Source organism: Parasteatoda tepidariorum, chromosome 6 (assembly GCF_043381705.1).
Source record: "Parasteatoda tepidariorum isolate YZ-2023 chromosome 6, CAS_Ptep_4.0, whole genome shotgun sequence".
In the NCBI taxonomy this organism is placed as follows: Eukaryota; Metazoa; Arthropoda; class Arachnida; order Araneae; family Theridiidae; genus Parasteatoda; species Parasteatoda tepidariorum.
In genome coordinates, this window is record NC_092209.1 from 57,341,079 (window position 1) to 57,354,739 (window position 13,661).

At 27.5% G+C, this 13,661-nt stretch overlaps 2 protein-coding genes across 5 annotated transcripts in view; one reads left to right on the forward strand and one right to left on the reverse strand.

Annotated features, from left to right (window-relative positions):
- The window catches only part of LOC107456925 (uncharacterized), a 58,331-nt gene extending 48,558 nt beyond the window's left edge, over positions 1 to 9,773 (forward strand). For all 4 annotated transcript variants that reach the window (XM_043053330.2, XM_071181600.1, XM_043053329.2 and 1 more), the window contains 2 exons: positions 5,050 to 5,209; positions 9,080 to 9,773. In XM_043053330.2, the coding sequence (XP_042909264.1) occupies positions 5,050 to 5,209; positions 9,080 to 9,102 (183 nt within the window). In that variant the 3' untranslated portion in view covers positions 9,103 to 9,773. The remainder of the gene's footprint in view (positions 1 to 5,049; positions 5,210 to 9,079) is intronic.
- Positions 9,774 to 10,245: 472 nt separating this feature from the next.
- LOC107456918 (Huntingtin interacting protein 1) overlaps positions 10,246 to 13,661 on the reverse strand; it is a 45,390-nt gene continuing 41,974 nt past the window's right edge. Inside the window, exon 31 of the mRNA XM_016074897.3 lies at positions 10,246 to 12,295. Coding sequence (XP_015930383.1) covers positions 12,281 to 12,295 — 15 coding nt within the window. The 3' untranslated portion in view covers positions 10,246 to 12,280. The remainder of the gene's footprint in view (positions 12,296 to 13,661) is intronic.

Below are 13,661 nucleotides of genomic sequence, written 5' to 3' on the forward strand. Positions count from 1 at the left end.
AATCACATAACAGTATTTATTAAAAGAAATGAAATATTAATGTAAATTCTCAGTAGTTTTAATTTGCTAAACCAGGTAGTTTTTCAAGTAATAATTGTCTCTTATGTGAACTGAGGAAAAATATAATTTCCAGCTTTATTTTTTCAATTGGTAATTTTTATTTTCACTAAATGTTAAGTATCAATGTAATCATTTATATAATAATAGATTAGTACACAATTGTATGTCAACACATTATTTATTACCTTAAACTGTCTGGAATTTATTATTAAAGGGTTGCGCTTGCGTAAAATTTACTATCGTGGAAATTCAGCTTTTTTGCCTTTTGGCTAATCTCATCCCTGAAGAAAGGAATGAACCAGCCCTTCTCTTATCTTTAGCCTGATAGTGCACACTTTCAATATGCCACCCTTTTCTATTTTAATGTTTTTCAGTTCTTTTTTGATGAACAGAAAAAAACTAGGTTAATTTATAATTTTATTTTTGCTGTCATTTACTCCTGTGTCTGAGTATAAAAAAGATTATGTATTTTTTTTTTTAACTTTTGAAATAGTTATAAAGTTTATAATTTTTTCAATTCTTTTCTTTTTGAAAAGTTAATGAAACCTTCCTTTTTGGCAGATAACATGATATTTTATTTAAAAAAAAAAAATTAATTATGAGAATCAATGTTACAGTAGAAAACCTATATAGTGCAATTCTATTAACTGCAATTCTCCATAAACCACACTAGCTTTGTGGGTGTAAACAATAAGATTTGCGGTAAAGAAATTTTTATAACAGGGAAAGAAATATTTACTTTTTGCATTATTTGCTTGTTCACTAAAAGGTTAAATTTTCAAACGCTAAACAAACCAAAATTGATTAATTTGTTTGTTCCTAGTTCTAATGCTGCAGAATTTTTTTTTTGTAAATAATTAATGTTTAAGTTTGTATTTTGAATTTGTATGTAAATTTTTTTAAAGCCTTGTACTACTATTGATCTGTTCCAGATTAATGTTGCCATATTTAGTGAGGTAAACTTAAAAATAAATCAAATGATCTTTATAGCACAAAATTCCATAAAATGCAAAGCCCCAGGTTTCAAGGATCATGTTATATGCAGTAAAACCTTTTTTTGTGCCGTGGATAGGGACCACATAAAAGAAATCGCAAAAAAAACAATTTTATAAATTCTGACATGTAATAAACAAGTTTGTAAGATATACCACCAAAAACTTTTTTTATGCGGTTGATAGGGACCGCATAAAAAAAGTTCTACTCAGAAAATACATCAATGATTTATAAAATAGATGAGAGAATGCTTTCAATAAAATTAAATAATTAAATTAGACCTCAAGAAATTTTAAAAATATTTAATTCTTTATTGTACATACACATGTAGAAGTTTTCAAACTATACATTAAATAGTTTGCTGCTACTTGTCGTAATCCAAAACGCGCATCTTCTTGTAATGAATTGGTTGAAAATTGCTGTCGTCGCTTGAAGATAGGGTTTCAATTTATTTGTTTTTTGGTACCATAAAGTCCGTGATCAGTTTTTGTGACAGCGGTCGACTGGTCAATTGCATGTAAACGTCACGATAGTGAGACATGAGTGATCTCAGTTCTTTTTGGAATTTTAAGCATCTTTCCGCATTGGTATCTATTTTAAGAAAATGCGTTTCCAATTTTTTCAAAATCTGGATCCCTGCATATATTTTATCTGCTGTAATAGATTCCGGTTCTTCTTGTCCATTTTCATAATCTATCAAACTATTGATAATGTCACTATCATCCACACTTTGGTCCTCAATCATCTCGTCCAAGTCATTAACATGGAAAGAATCAAAGCCTTCTCCGCCAATGTTACGTGCGAGCGCACTAATTTCAGATAATAACGTTGACGTGTTTTCGGTGACGTTTCGATTAATTACACATTCAGGCCAGATCGCTTTCCAGCACGGATTTAATGTGTGTTGTTTGATTTGTCCCATTGCTGCAATAATATGGTTTATGCAGTCTAAAATTGAGAATTTTTTCCAAACTTCAGTCAGGTTTAGTTTATTGCTCTCTAGCTTTTTCAAAATGTAGCTGAAAGTTAATTTGATATAATGTTTCTTAAAATTTGCGATTATGCCCTGATCCAGTGGTTGTATAAGGCTAGTCGTATTTGGTGGTAAAAACACTATTTGTACATTAGGATGTTCTATACAGGGATGACCGGGTGCATTATCTACAATTAGCAATACTTTAAACGGAAGACCCATTTCTTCCATGTATTTTTCAACTTCTGGTACAAAAGAATCGTTGAACCATGTTGCAAATACAGTTGATGTGACCCATTCTTTTTTGTTGGCCATGAAGTGTACTGGATATTCAGATAAATTTCCGCCTTTTCGCGCGTGGGTGTAAAGCTTTATTTATAATAATTGGTGATAACATCTTTGCACCAGAAGCATTACTGCAAAGAAGAAGTGTGATTCGATCCTTTGCCGCTTTAAAACCACTTGCAATTTTCTCAGATTTCGCAATGAATGTTCGGCTGGGCATCTTTTTCCAGAATAACCCAGTCTCATCTGCATTAAATACTTGATCTGGGCAATATCCACCATCATCAATGATTTCCGCTAATACTTTGAGATAATTCATAGCAGCTGTTTCATCGGCGGACGCTGCCTCACCTTGTATCTTCACATTATGAAGTGCGTACCTTTGTAAAAATCCAGCAAACCAGCCATTGCTCGCAGAAAATGTCACTTCTCGTTAACAGGATGACGAACTTGGTTCTAAGTCCTTCAGTTGGTTGAAATACTGTCTAGCTTTTTCTTGAATTAATTCTTTGTGAACGGGGTTTCGTTTTTTAGTTAAATCTTTAACCCACAACACAAGAGCCTTTTCCGTCTTCTCTATTACAATATTTCTCGAATACGATGCTCTTTTACTACTGTCGTTTGTTGTATTATTAAGAGATTCATATATTTTACTTGCACGTTTGTGTATAGCTCTGATTGTGGATTCACCTAATTTAAATTCATTAGCAACAGCTGTGGATCCTTCACCATCTACTAGTCTGTTTAATATTAGAATTTTTGTTTCTAATGGAATTGTCTGTCTTTTTACTTTGTTTTGGCTATAATTATTCATTTTAAGGGAGAACTTATTATGTCTAAAAATAAAATAAAAATCATAAAAACTACATAGAAATTGAAACAAAAGTAATTAATTTATTTACCTTTAATCTCACTATAAAATGAATCCTTAATCACATGAATCATGTAAAAAACTGAATACGAAGGGTATATTTGAGATACACGCAGACGAGAATTTACAAAATAAAAATAATGGTTTAATTTTAAAATACAAAGTATTTCAACACAGCAGACGATTTTTTACTTACTTGTTTAGCGTAGAATATATTTTAAGCAGAAGATAAAATGGAGTTGACGATAATAAATGAACTTATGAAAATAAATAAACAGAGAATCACGAAGTCCAGATACATCGTTGTCAAGGAGACCACATAATCAGAGTTCGTCCACAACATGCATATGCACATTGATAGGAAACATTAAACTGGTGCTAACGCCGTTAAGATTCATATACAGCATAAAAAGAATTCGCACAAAAGTAAAATTGCATAAAACCAATCGCACAAAAACAGAATCGCATAAAAAAGGACCGCACAAAAACGGGTCTCACTGTATATCTATATTCTACTGTGATATTTTTGTAATTAAGTATTGAAAAATATTTCATACCACCCCTCTGATTTTTCTCTTTTAGATGTGCATTTGAAGTGATTTTCTGTATTTGACAAAATGCTCATTTCTCGTTCATATTCATGAAGAGAAGTTAACTAAATTCATTTTATGTAATTGAATATTAGTTGCTAAATTTAGGGATTTGCTTCTATAAAATTTGCATGCAGGGGATAAATATCAAGTCACTCTTACATTTTGAATTTTTGCTGCTTTATTTGTAGTTTGCCTACCGTCACCCAATTTGGGAGGGAATGCAAAATATTTATATAAAAAATAAATATCTAAATAATATGCGAGATATTAAAAAAAAATTACATCAACTTTCTTTTCCCAATACTCTTAACTTTTGGTAATTCTAATGCTAACCAATCAAAAATTATTTTCATCAAATAATTCTGATCCCAAAAGGTTTTAATGTAATTTTTCTTTTTGTAATCTTACTTTTCAACTTGTGTGAGTGAAGTGAGTTTGGTTTGCAAATCAAGGCATATAAGATAGTGTATTTGGTGTTTGTTGAGTCTTATTGAGAAAAGACCCCACTAGTATCTATTTATTCAAAGTTTTATTTTCTTCAACAGGATGCGTAGCGTTTTTAAAAAGTGCTTATTTTCGTTTGTCGTTTTTTAAAAGCCCTTAAAGGTGTTTTTGTCATTGGGTGTTTTTAAAAAGTGCTTAATTTTCCCTTTACCCTGTTGACTTTTGCCACCTATTATGCAAGAAGACACTTCATATTGTTATATTCAATGTTTTCACAATTAATTCAACCCCAATCTATTTCGGCGTACTGTCTATCCGTAGTGTATGAAAAGGCCATTCTTTTTACGATTTAAAATTTTATGATTATTGGCAATTGTAAAAAAAAAATATATGCTTGCAAAACTAACAGAAGTAAATTATTATTATTATTTTTTTTACATAACGCTTAAATCCGGATAAAACCGTCAAAACTTGTCAACCCTGTCTAATTATATATATATTTGAAAGTGCTTAAAAATATTTTTGAGTACTTGAAAAGTGTTTATTTTTTGAAAACTGTTTTGAATTCTGCAAATATTCCAATTCTTTAATCTTTGTTTTTATAACCTTGAATTGGTACAGACCACTCTAAGTTTTCCATTAATCACACTATTTAAATTTGTGTAAGTGTACTTCTTAATTATTCATTTAAGTATTATAAAACCTCTCAAAATGCACAAGAAATGTAAATAGAGATATTAATTGATAATAAAATTTTTAATTGTATTATTTTTTATTTATATATATATATATATATATATATATGTCTTTTTTTTTCTCCTTCAAAATAGGAGGCTGAACATAAAAAGGGAAAACATAATGGCATAGAAACAATTTTAAATTTAAGTTTAGGGTTGTCACTAAGTTCAAGAGAAAAGTTGGTCGAACAAGAAGCTTCAAAATTCCAAAGAGACCATGGAATAGGAAAAATGGCTGTGTATAAATCCAAAGGTATGTGTTTAAAATTTCAATCGCCCTTTAGAAGTAGTTTAGTTTTTGCTCTCTTTGTAAATTATTACATTTATTAAATAAAAGATAATTTAAAGTATTATGATTTGTTACTGCATATAAATTTGTATCAGTATGTCTATATAACGTAACTATTATTGGTGTGCTTTAATCTAGATTGTCCTAAAAAAAAGTAAATTTTGGATATTTTTTAGGAATATATTATTTAAATGAATTGACAATCGCAAATTTATTAATCCATATTTTTAATTATAAATGTACATAGCAAATATTTTTATCAAAATCATTATTTTGCATATTAGAAATTATAATAATTTAAAATTTGATAATGGAAATATTTAAAAAAATTATTTTTAGCATTTTTAAAATTGTTTTATTTTCCAAGCATTTCCTTCATAATCTAAGCTGATCATTTAAAATGCTATATGTTGCTGCCTGTGAGACAGCTGCTCACGTAATTCACCGTTGTAAATTATGAAAGCTTAAACTGTATGTTACAATTTAAGTAGCAATAGAAGTGGATTTGCACTTTCCATCATACATAATAACTAACTAGTCATTTAAACATCTATGTTTAACATCTTATGTTAATGATGTAGATTTTTATGCTATAATTCAGCCCACATTACTAATGTCACAAGACAATGTCTTTTTGACTGTAGTCATTCATAGCATAGACAAACTTTTTTAGATTGATTAACTTAATGTCAGAATTAGGCAAATTATGAATGTTTATTTATTAATCTATCAAAATTGCTTGCAAATCAAGTCCACCAACATGAAATTTACGTTAAATATTTCGTTCATTTTATCTGCTCAAATGATCCATCCTATCCATTAGTTATTTAAGGAAATTGTTTCTGAAATAACCATTCTCTATTTTTAAAAGAATTATGTTTGTGTTAAGTATTTGAACTATTACTAAAAAATATAATTTTAATACTTTAAATATAGATCTCAAGAGTCCAATAAAATAAGTCAGTGAAATTACATAGAACCTGATTAGTCCAAGAAATTTAAATTAATTTACCTACACATAGATTTTGAACTCTTCAATAATAAAACCAAGACTTTCTTTATCAAATTTTATATGAGTTTTGTTATATTTAAAAAATAATTAATATTTATTCCAGTGTTAAATATAACTTATATTATTTATTTATTATTATAATAATTTTACTGTAAAACCAGGTATAACTTAAGAATTGGAATTCAGTATTGACAAAAGTAGTTCAGGAATAATTTATAAAAAAAATTTATACTGTTAGGTTCGTAAACGTGGTTATAATTTATTTTCAATTTCATGGATCATTTTAACCTATAATGTCCTTTAATAAAATAATATAATAGACCGTATAGAATTTGAAATAATTATTTAATAGTTTACATTTTTTGCGTTGTGAACAATTTAAATCAAAAATCAAATAACGTATCTAAAATATTCAAACAATTACGACGTGATTCTAAATTAATTGTCGTGATGTTAAATTAATTGGTATATTCATGCCTTAAAACTAACATTTAAATTCAGTATTTACTATCTCTCCAACGTGCTCGTGCAGGCCATCCATGTGACTCGAAAATTTGTTAGCAATATTAATCTGCTAATCTAAACAGCAATTTGGATTGGAATTAATTTTTAGCAATGATAATTGGCATTATTTAACGAAATATTTAGTTATTTAAAAAAGGATTATAGATAATCTTAGAGAATCATGGCACTAGGCTGCACGTGCACTAAATTTATTCCTATCCAAGAATTTAGCATGAGGTATAGTCAGAATTAAAGACAAATATTACTTTTAAAAACATAATATATTAAAACATAAATCTTGGCTACAAAATATGTAATAACATTCTTCTTAACACACTAATTAGGATGTTAGGAATTCAAATTTTTGGTACAACATCTCCAAAATAAAATTCAAAAATGTTACAATAATTTAAAATACATTATGGAGAATAATTCACATTTAACAACTTATAAAAATTGGGCTGGGTTTTAAAAAAAAAGAAATATTAATTAATCGCACGTGGTGGAAGATTATCGGCGTAATTAGATTTTACGTATCTATTTTAAGTTAATTTAACATTAAAAATACTTTTAGACATTGTTAATTAAAGACGTTCGACATTGTTAATTGATATAAATTAAAAATACTAATTTAATACGCTAGTTTAAAAGAATAAAAATACTTATCGGACGTCCGGTCCCTGGATCCAGGGCCTAGTAGCCCTAAAACGACTACCTAAAAAAATAATGTGTTACCTTTAAGAAAAAATTTACGATACTGGCTAACACGCTCCGCGTCGAAGATTCGAAAAAAAGGAGGGAGAAAAACAGCGCCCTCTGGCAAGCTCTGATTGGCTCTCACACCATTACATCATCCTTACTCTGCTATTTTCTGCCTGTTGGGGAAAATCGTTTACACGCGACCCAGCCACCAGCCAATTGTACAAACAGATTAAACATTAAAAATAGTTTTAACAATTCAATTTACTGGTTTGTGATGTCTCGATTTTTTTTTTTTTTTTTTTGTTTATAAAAAATTAATACATAACAGTTTGGCATTTAAATAAAAATTGAAAAATCTGTGTATTTTCTTACTCTTGTACAATACTCAAATATATTGGTATTTTTTTTATTGTCAGCAATTTTAACACTGGGAGAAATATTTTATATTTCTCTAATTTCCTTCCTATTAAAAAATTAACACTTATTCTTTTACGGAAAAAATGTAGAGAGAATTCTCTTATTTTATTTAAAATAATAAACAATCTTTATATGATTAAAAATTTGGAAATCTAAGTGAATTAGAATGGGTTTATCTATAAATTTTATGTAAGAAACTTTTTTAAGTGCTTTGCTAAGAATCTCATATGAATGACTCGGGAGAAATTATACCATTTTATTAAAATGTTAAAAATTGAAATAATACTGTATATCTATTAAAAAAAAAGTGTGAAATGTTGGTGTAAGTGTGAATCTATAAAAAATATCTATTGTCAGTAAATACATTTTATTAATTTCATAGAGTGCAATATTTTTGTAAACAACTTTCTTTTTACAAAATGCTTTTTTCAGATTTATAACCTTAAATAAAGGTCTTGATTTCATACAAAGCATTCCAATTATGTTTGCAAAATAACTTAGAAGCACACTTCATGATGTATCTCTATATAATCTTCCATTATTTTTTAAATGTTTTTAGGAAACTCAGACATTCTTTAAGTTAATGCAAATCTGCCTAAAATTAGATGCCTTAACATTTCATGATGTTTTTTAAGTTCTCATCTATTTTTGGGGGATAATTCTAAAATTGATTATTAATAATGTAAAGTTCCTCTAACTTCCGTAAATAATTGTTTCATTGACGAGTATTAAAGAGCACCTTTTTTAAAACTGTTTCTTGCAAGATTGCTATTCAGCTTGAAAATTGGCCAAATAAAACAATGTCTGATGGTAGTTTTTTATTTCTCTGCCTGTGGCTTAATGATGATAGAGTTAAGAATACTTTTAATAGTTAAAAATTTTTGAAAACAAAATTATCCAAAAAAGGAAAATTTTGATTATGACAGATGAGATTGGTAGTTAGGAAAATTAAAAATATTTTTATATTTTTGTGGGAAGAAAAAAAGCGTAGCTGAAATAAGGGCAAATATAGGTTAAAAATGTAAATACTTTTGAGAAAGGGAATAAAGTGTTAATGATTTAAATATGTCAGGACTATCAATTTAATGCAACAATCATTGACCATTGAATATTAAAAATCATTTCGCCGAAGCTTTAAATTAACAAATTTTTGAACATTTATTTGAATTAGCTGAAACTATTTTCTTGATCTATTTCAGATATTTTTCCTGACTTCTACTAATAGCCTCAAAGATTGGATAGATGTTTATTCTGAGATGAGATCTTATTTTGTTTATTTTTTGTTTTGTTTTATTTTCTAGTCAAGTATAATTTTATTGATTTCGCTTTATTTGGGTTATACTTAATTTTATTTTTGTTATTATGTAGAAATGTTATCTATTTCACTATTTTATGAAACTGTTTTGTTTTGAAGTGTTTTACCAACCAACTGCTTACTTAGTTATAACTGGTGCACTTTAAATATTGATAAATTTATTTTGAAATAGTGCAGAATAATTTGCAGTTTTTAAAAAAAGGAGTAACTCTTTGCATAAATTTTTGGTTAGATTTTCCAGTTGAATCTCACTTTTCTTGCCCTTCATTTTGTTTAATTTTTGTTATTTCATCTATTTCAATTTATTTGAAAAACTGCTTAACTGAAGCAATTTACATGTCTGCTGTTAAAATGATAGTGCATATTGATTTTTTTACTGCACTAATACCTGTGTTGAGATAAAAGTTTTTTTTACATTCTTTTTAGTATAACTATATTTGCCAATCCACTTGATTTTGTGGTATTAGAATTTTGTTAAAATATGTAATAATGTTCAAAATATTCAATGATTTATATAAGGTTATTGATGTTTTGTTATGTAATGTGACTGTTATGAATAATAAAAATTTGTTTCATAAGAGTGTTATCAGGTATCAATGTGCGCAAATGCTATCGTTTTTTTTACTTGAAAAATATAGCTTTAGGAAAAGTTATTTTATAAGGATACCAAAAATTGCAGATTTTACTTCTGATTAGTCAATTTTTTAAAAATTGATTCTTTATTTTTCAGTATTATTATAAATCTGATTTTTAATCCTTATCAAATTAAATATGTTAAAAGATAATTTTGATGCTTAATTAATTACCTATAACTCCTGGAATTTCAGTTAAATTATTAATATTGCATTTATATAGTACTATGTACAAGTTGATTAAAACAAAATTGAGAAATTTTGGGATTTATAGGTTCCCCATCTTTGTTAGATGTATTACCAATGAGAAAAACATCTACATAATTTGATACTCTCCCAGTGGAACATACATTAGCTAATCAAGTGTGTTATGTTATAAAACTTCAATGAAGATCCGCATACATTGAAAACAGTTACATGTATTACAATGTAAAAAATTTATTAGCAAGAAATGAACAAATTACAAAGCATCGGTATATAGCAGTTAAATTACATAATTTGTTGTAGTCACAACTATTTAATTAGCAGTTCATTAAATTTCAGAATTCAACTGATAACAAGGTTGATATTAATAAAAATATAATATTTTCAATAAACTCTGCAATTGTAAGCTTTTACATCTAAAAGTTATAAAAATTTTGATTAAACTTTATTTTGATCTATTAGCTGCAATATGAAATAGTATTAAAAACATTTTCTACTTATACATTAGAAGAAAATTCCACACGAGAAACTCATTTTCTTACAATGTTTATAAAACCTTTTATAATATACATTTTTAAAGCTTTATGTATTTTAAAAGTCTTCCAACAACTAATTATAAAATATTTAGAAGAATTACACAGCTTTAATGAATTCTTAAACTGGCATATAAAAAAATTAAGTTATTAAAATTCACATTATCAGCTATATACATTACTTAAGTGGCAAAAAAGAATATCAGCATTTAGATTGTTTGCTTTGTCTAATTAGTATCAATAGGTAAATTCAACTGTCTTAAAATTTCTATATTGAAAGCATATTAAAGTTGAGCTATTCATTTGTAAAAGTAGCAGAATTAATGTACTTATGACTTTAAACATGGTACTAGAGGCGTCACGTAACAAACCATTAGGGTACTAGTTTACCACTGTCCATGCTGATTCATAAGTAAAATCCATGTTTAACCTTCATTTGTAGTACTTTAAATTTTTTACTAAACATGTATGGTGGTATTTGTGAGAATAAACATTTTTTCAGAGATATTAACTTGGTTAAAATATAAGTACAAAATAATTTAGTATTTAATTTACTAGTTATTTCAAGAAAAGAACAGTACAATAAATTTTTACAAGATTCAACTTATTAAGTTGCTAGTAATTTCAACAACACTGATTAATATTAATTGTAAAAAGTACAATTAGCTTTTTAAAGTAAATAAGATTTAAAAAATCAGTTTTTATTATAGTAACGACAAATCTTTATCTTTTAATTCAATAAATTAAAAAAACAGAACAAAGACATTATAAACATTTATTAGATCAACATTTAGTTATATCTCGTATTGCTTAATACATCCAATAATTATGAAAACAAAATGTTTGTCACATAAATAACACATTTGATGAATGTAAATTGATTCTTCAAAAATTCATTCTCTTTTTTTAAAATGTTTCTTATATAAAATGGGTGTTAAAAACTAATAAAATTATCCCCATAAGTAAAAATAAAAACATTCAGCTCTCATTTTATGATTAAAAAATCAGCTAGTTCTATGTCATAAATAAAGTAGATATAAATTTTTTTCAATATTCTATAATAAGTAACTTTCTATAGTTATTTAAAAAATAAATTTCAGCTGATGAAATTAGAATAACAAAACTTAAGACAAACTTTTAAAAAAGAACTTGCTTAGTAAATATAAATTTATGAAAAAGATGAATATTTCATGATGAGAATTCAGTTTTAAATATTCAAAAGCAATAAATGGAGTAAAAAAATTATAAACATTATACTAAATGCATGAAAAAAAGCTTAAATTAATGCTTTTTATAATTTATTATAAGTCATAAGTGCAAATGATTTCGATGAAAATTAATTAAACTAAATATCTGAAGTTATGAACATAAAAGTAAAGCACTTAACATCTAAAATCTCTGTACATATTTCCTCTTTTCCAAATTGCTATATAAATTGAAAAAGCTGAAATAAGAATCATAGACTAAATTATCTATAAAGAATAAAGCTCTTTAAATAGAAATATGATTATGACAATATAACTTAATTATATTTACATAAAGGCCACAAATGCATAAAGAATTTTTGAAAATAAAAATGTAGGAATGATACAGAAATAATGATGTATAACATGTATATTATATATATATATATATCTTTAAACATTCTCTCTGTAGTGAATAATAATAATAAAAAAAAACTGAATATCAATATTCTTCAGCTTGTAGTTTTGGTACTCATTGTGCAAAAGCCTGTAAAAAAGAAAAAACAAATGTATAAATCAAAAGACTATATTCTATAATTGAGGAAAAATAAGATCTTATAGTTCATATTTAAGGGGTTAGGTCATTCAAAAAAAAATTTTTTTAATTAAAAGATGACACAAATAGTAACAGGAAAAATATTTGAATATTGGAAACTTAAGGCAGTTTCTCTTAGTCTGTTGAATGAACCAGAAAACTAAGAAAACATTTTTTAAGTTGGTTGTATTCATAATTCAAACAAATCTTCACAGATCTACTTCACGCTTGGACTGCATATTTAAAATTGAATTCTTTTCAATTGTATGTAGGGTAATTTCGTTTTAGTACTTTTTTTTTCACTTTATAAGCAGTTTTCTGGTCATTTTCAATTATTTTTAATGGTACTACTCTTGCAGAAAAATAAACCTACATACTTTTATAACTTTTTGCATTGATAATTGAAAAAAAAATTTATTTTCAACTTAACTTAAAGGTTTATGTTATAAGGGGTGATTGAAGAGAACTAGACAAGTACAAATCACCATACGATCTATGATCGGAATGCAAATCTTGAAGTGCTACAATGCGAAACATGATGTATCACAAAATTAATTGGCGATATCACCAGACATTTCTCTTATGGTGTCAGAAGATACGGATATCCGATTTTCATGGTCATAAGAAGACAGACCATACGTATGACAACGAGTTTCTTCATATGATCCCAGAAGAAAAAGTCTAGAACCAGAAGAAACGACTCGCATTTGGACCATGGATTTTATGATGCCTTGTGCTTTTCTAGTTGTCTACTATCACCCCTAATGTATGTACTACTACATCAAAAAAGAAGTCAATGTTTCCTGGCTCGTACCCCCCAAACATCACTGGTACCAGAGCACTCGTCCAGGAGGTGCACTCAACATTCGGTGCAATCGCAAGGAACAGACGGCACTTACCAGGCTTATCAGCGGCCACCTTAAGTCCCTTTCTTTCGAGGGCAGTGTTAAAATCTACCCAAACTGCCCCAGGTGCCACAACATGCAGGCTTCTCCCCAACATACCCTGGACTGCCTTGGTCTGGACAAAGGGGACATTCTGAATAACCCACTTTTGGTGGTCGACTTCCTCCGGGTCATGAGTTTCATGGACATTGTTTAGCCCCGCTAACTTTGGGGATAAGGAAGAAGAAGATGTACTACTACTGTAAGAATGGCCTAACCCCTTAATGCATGAAACAGTAAATAGTGGCACTCATTCATACTAAGGAGAGATGATGGAATAGCTACAAAACATTATTTAAAATAATTGCCTGTTAAAAAATTTAAAAACAAATTATTTAAAAATAAAGTTTAAACTAAAAGTAATTGAAAGTTAA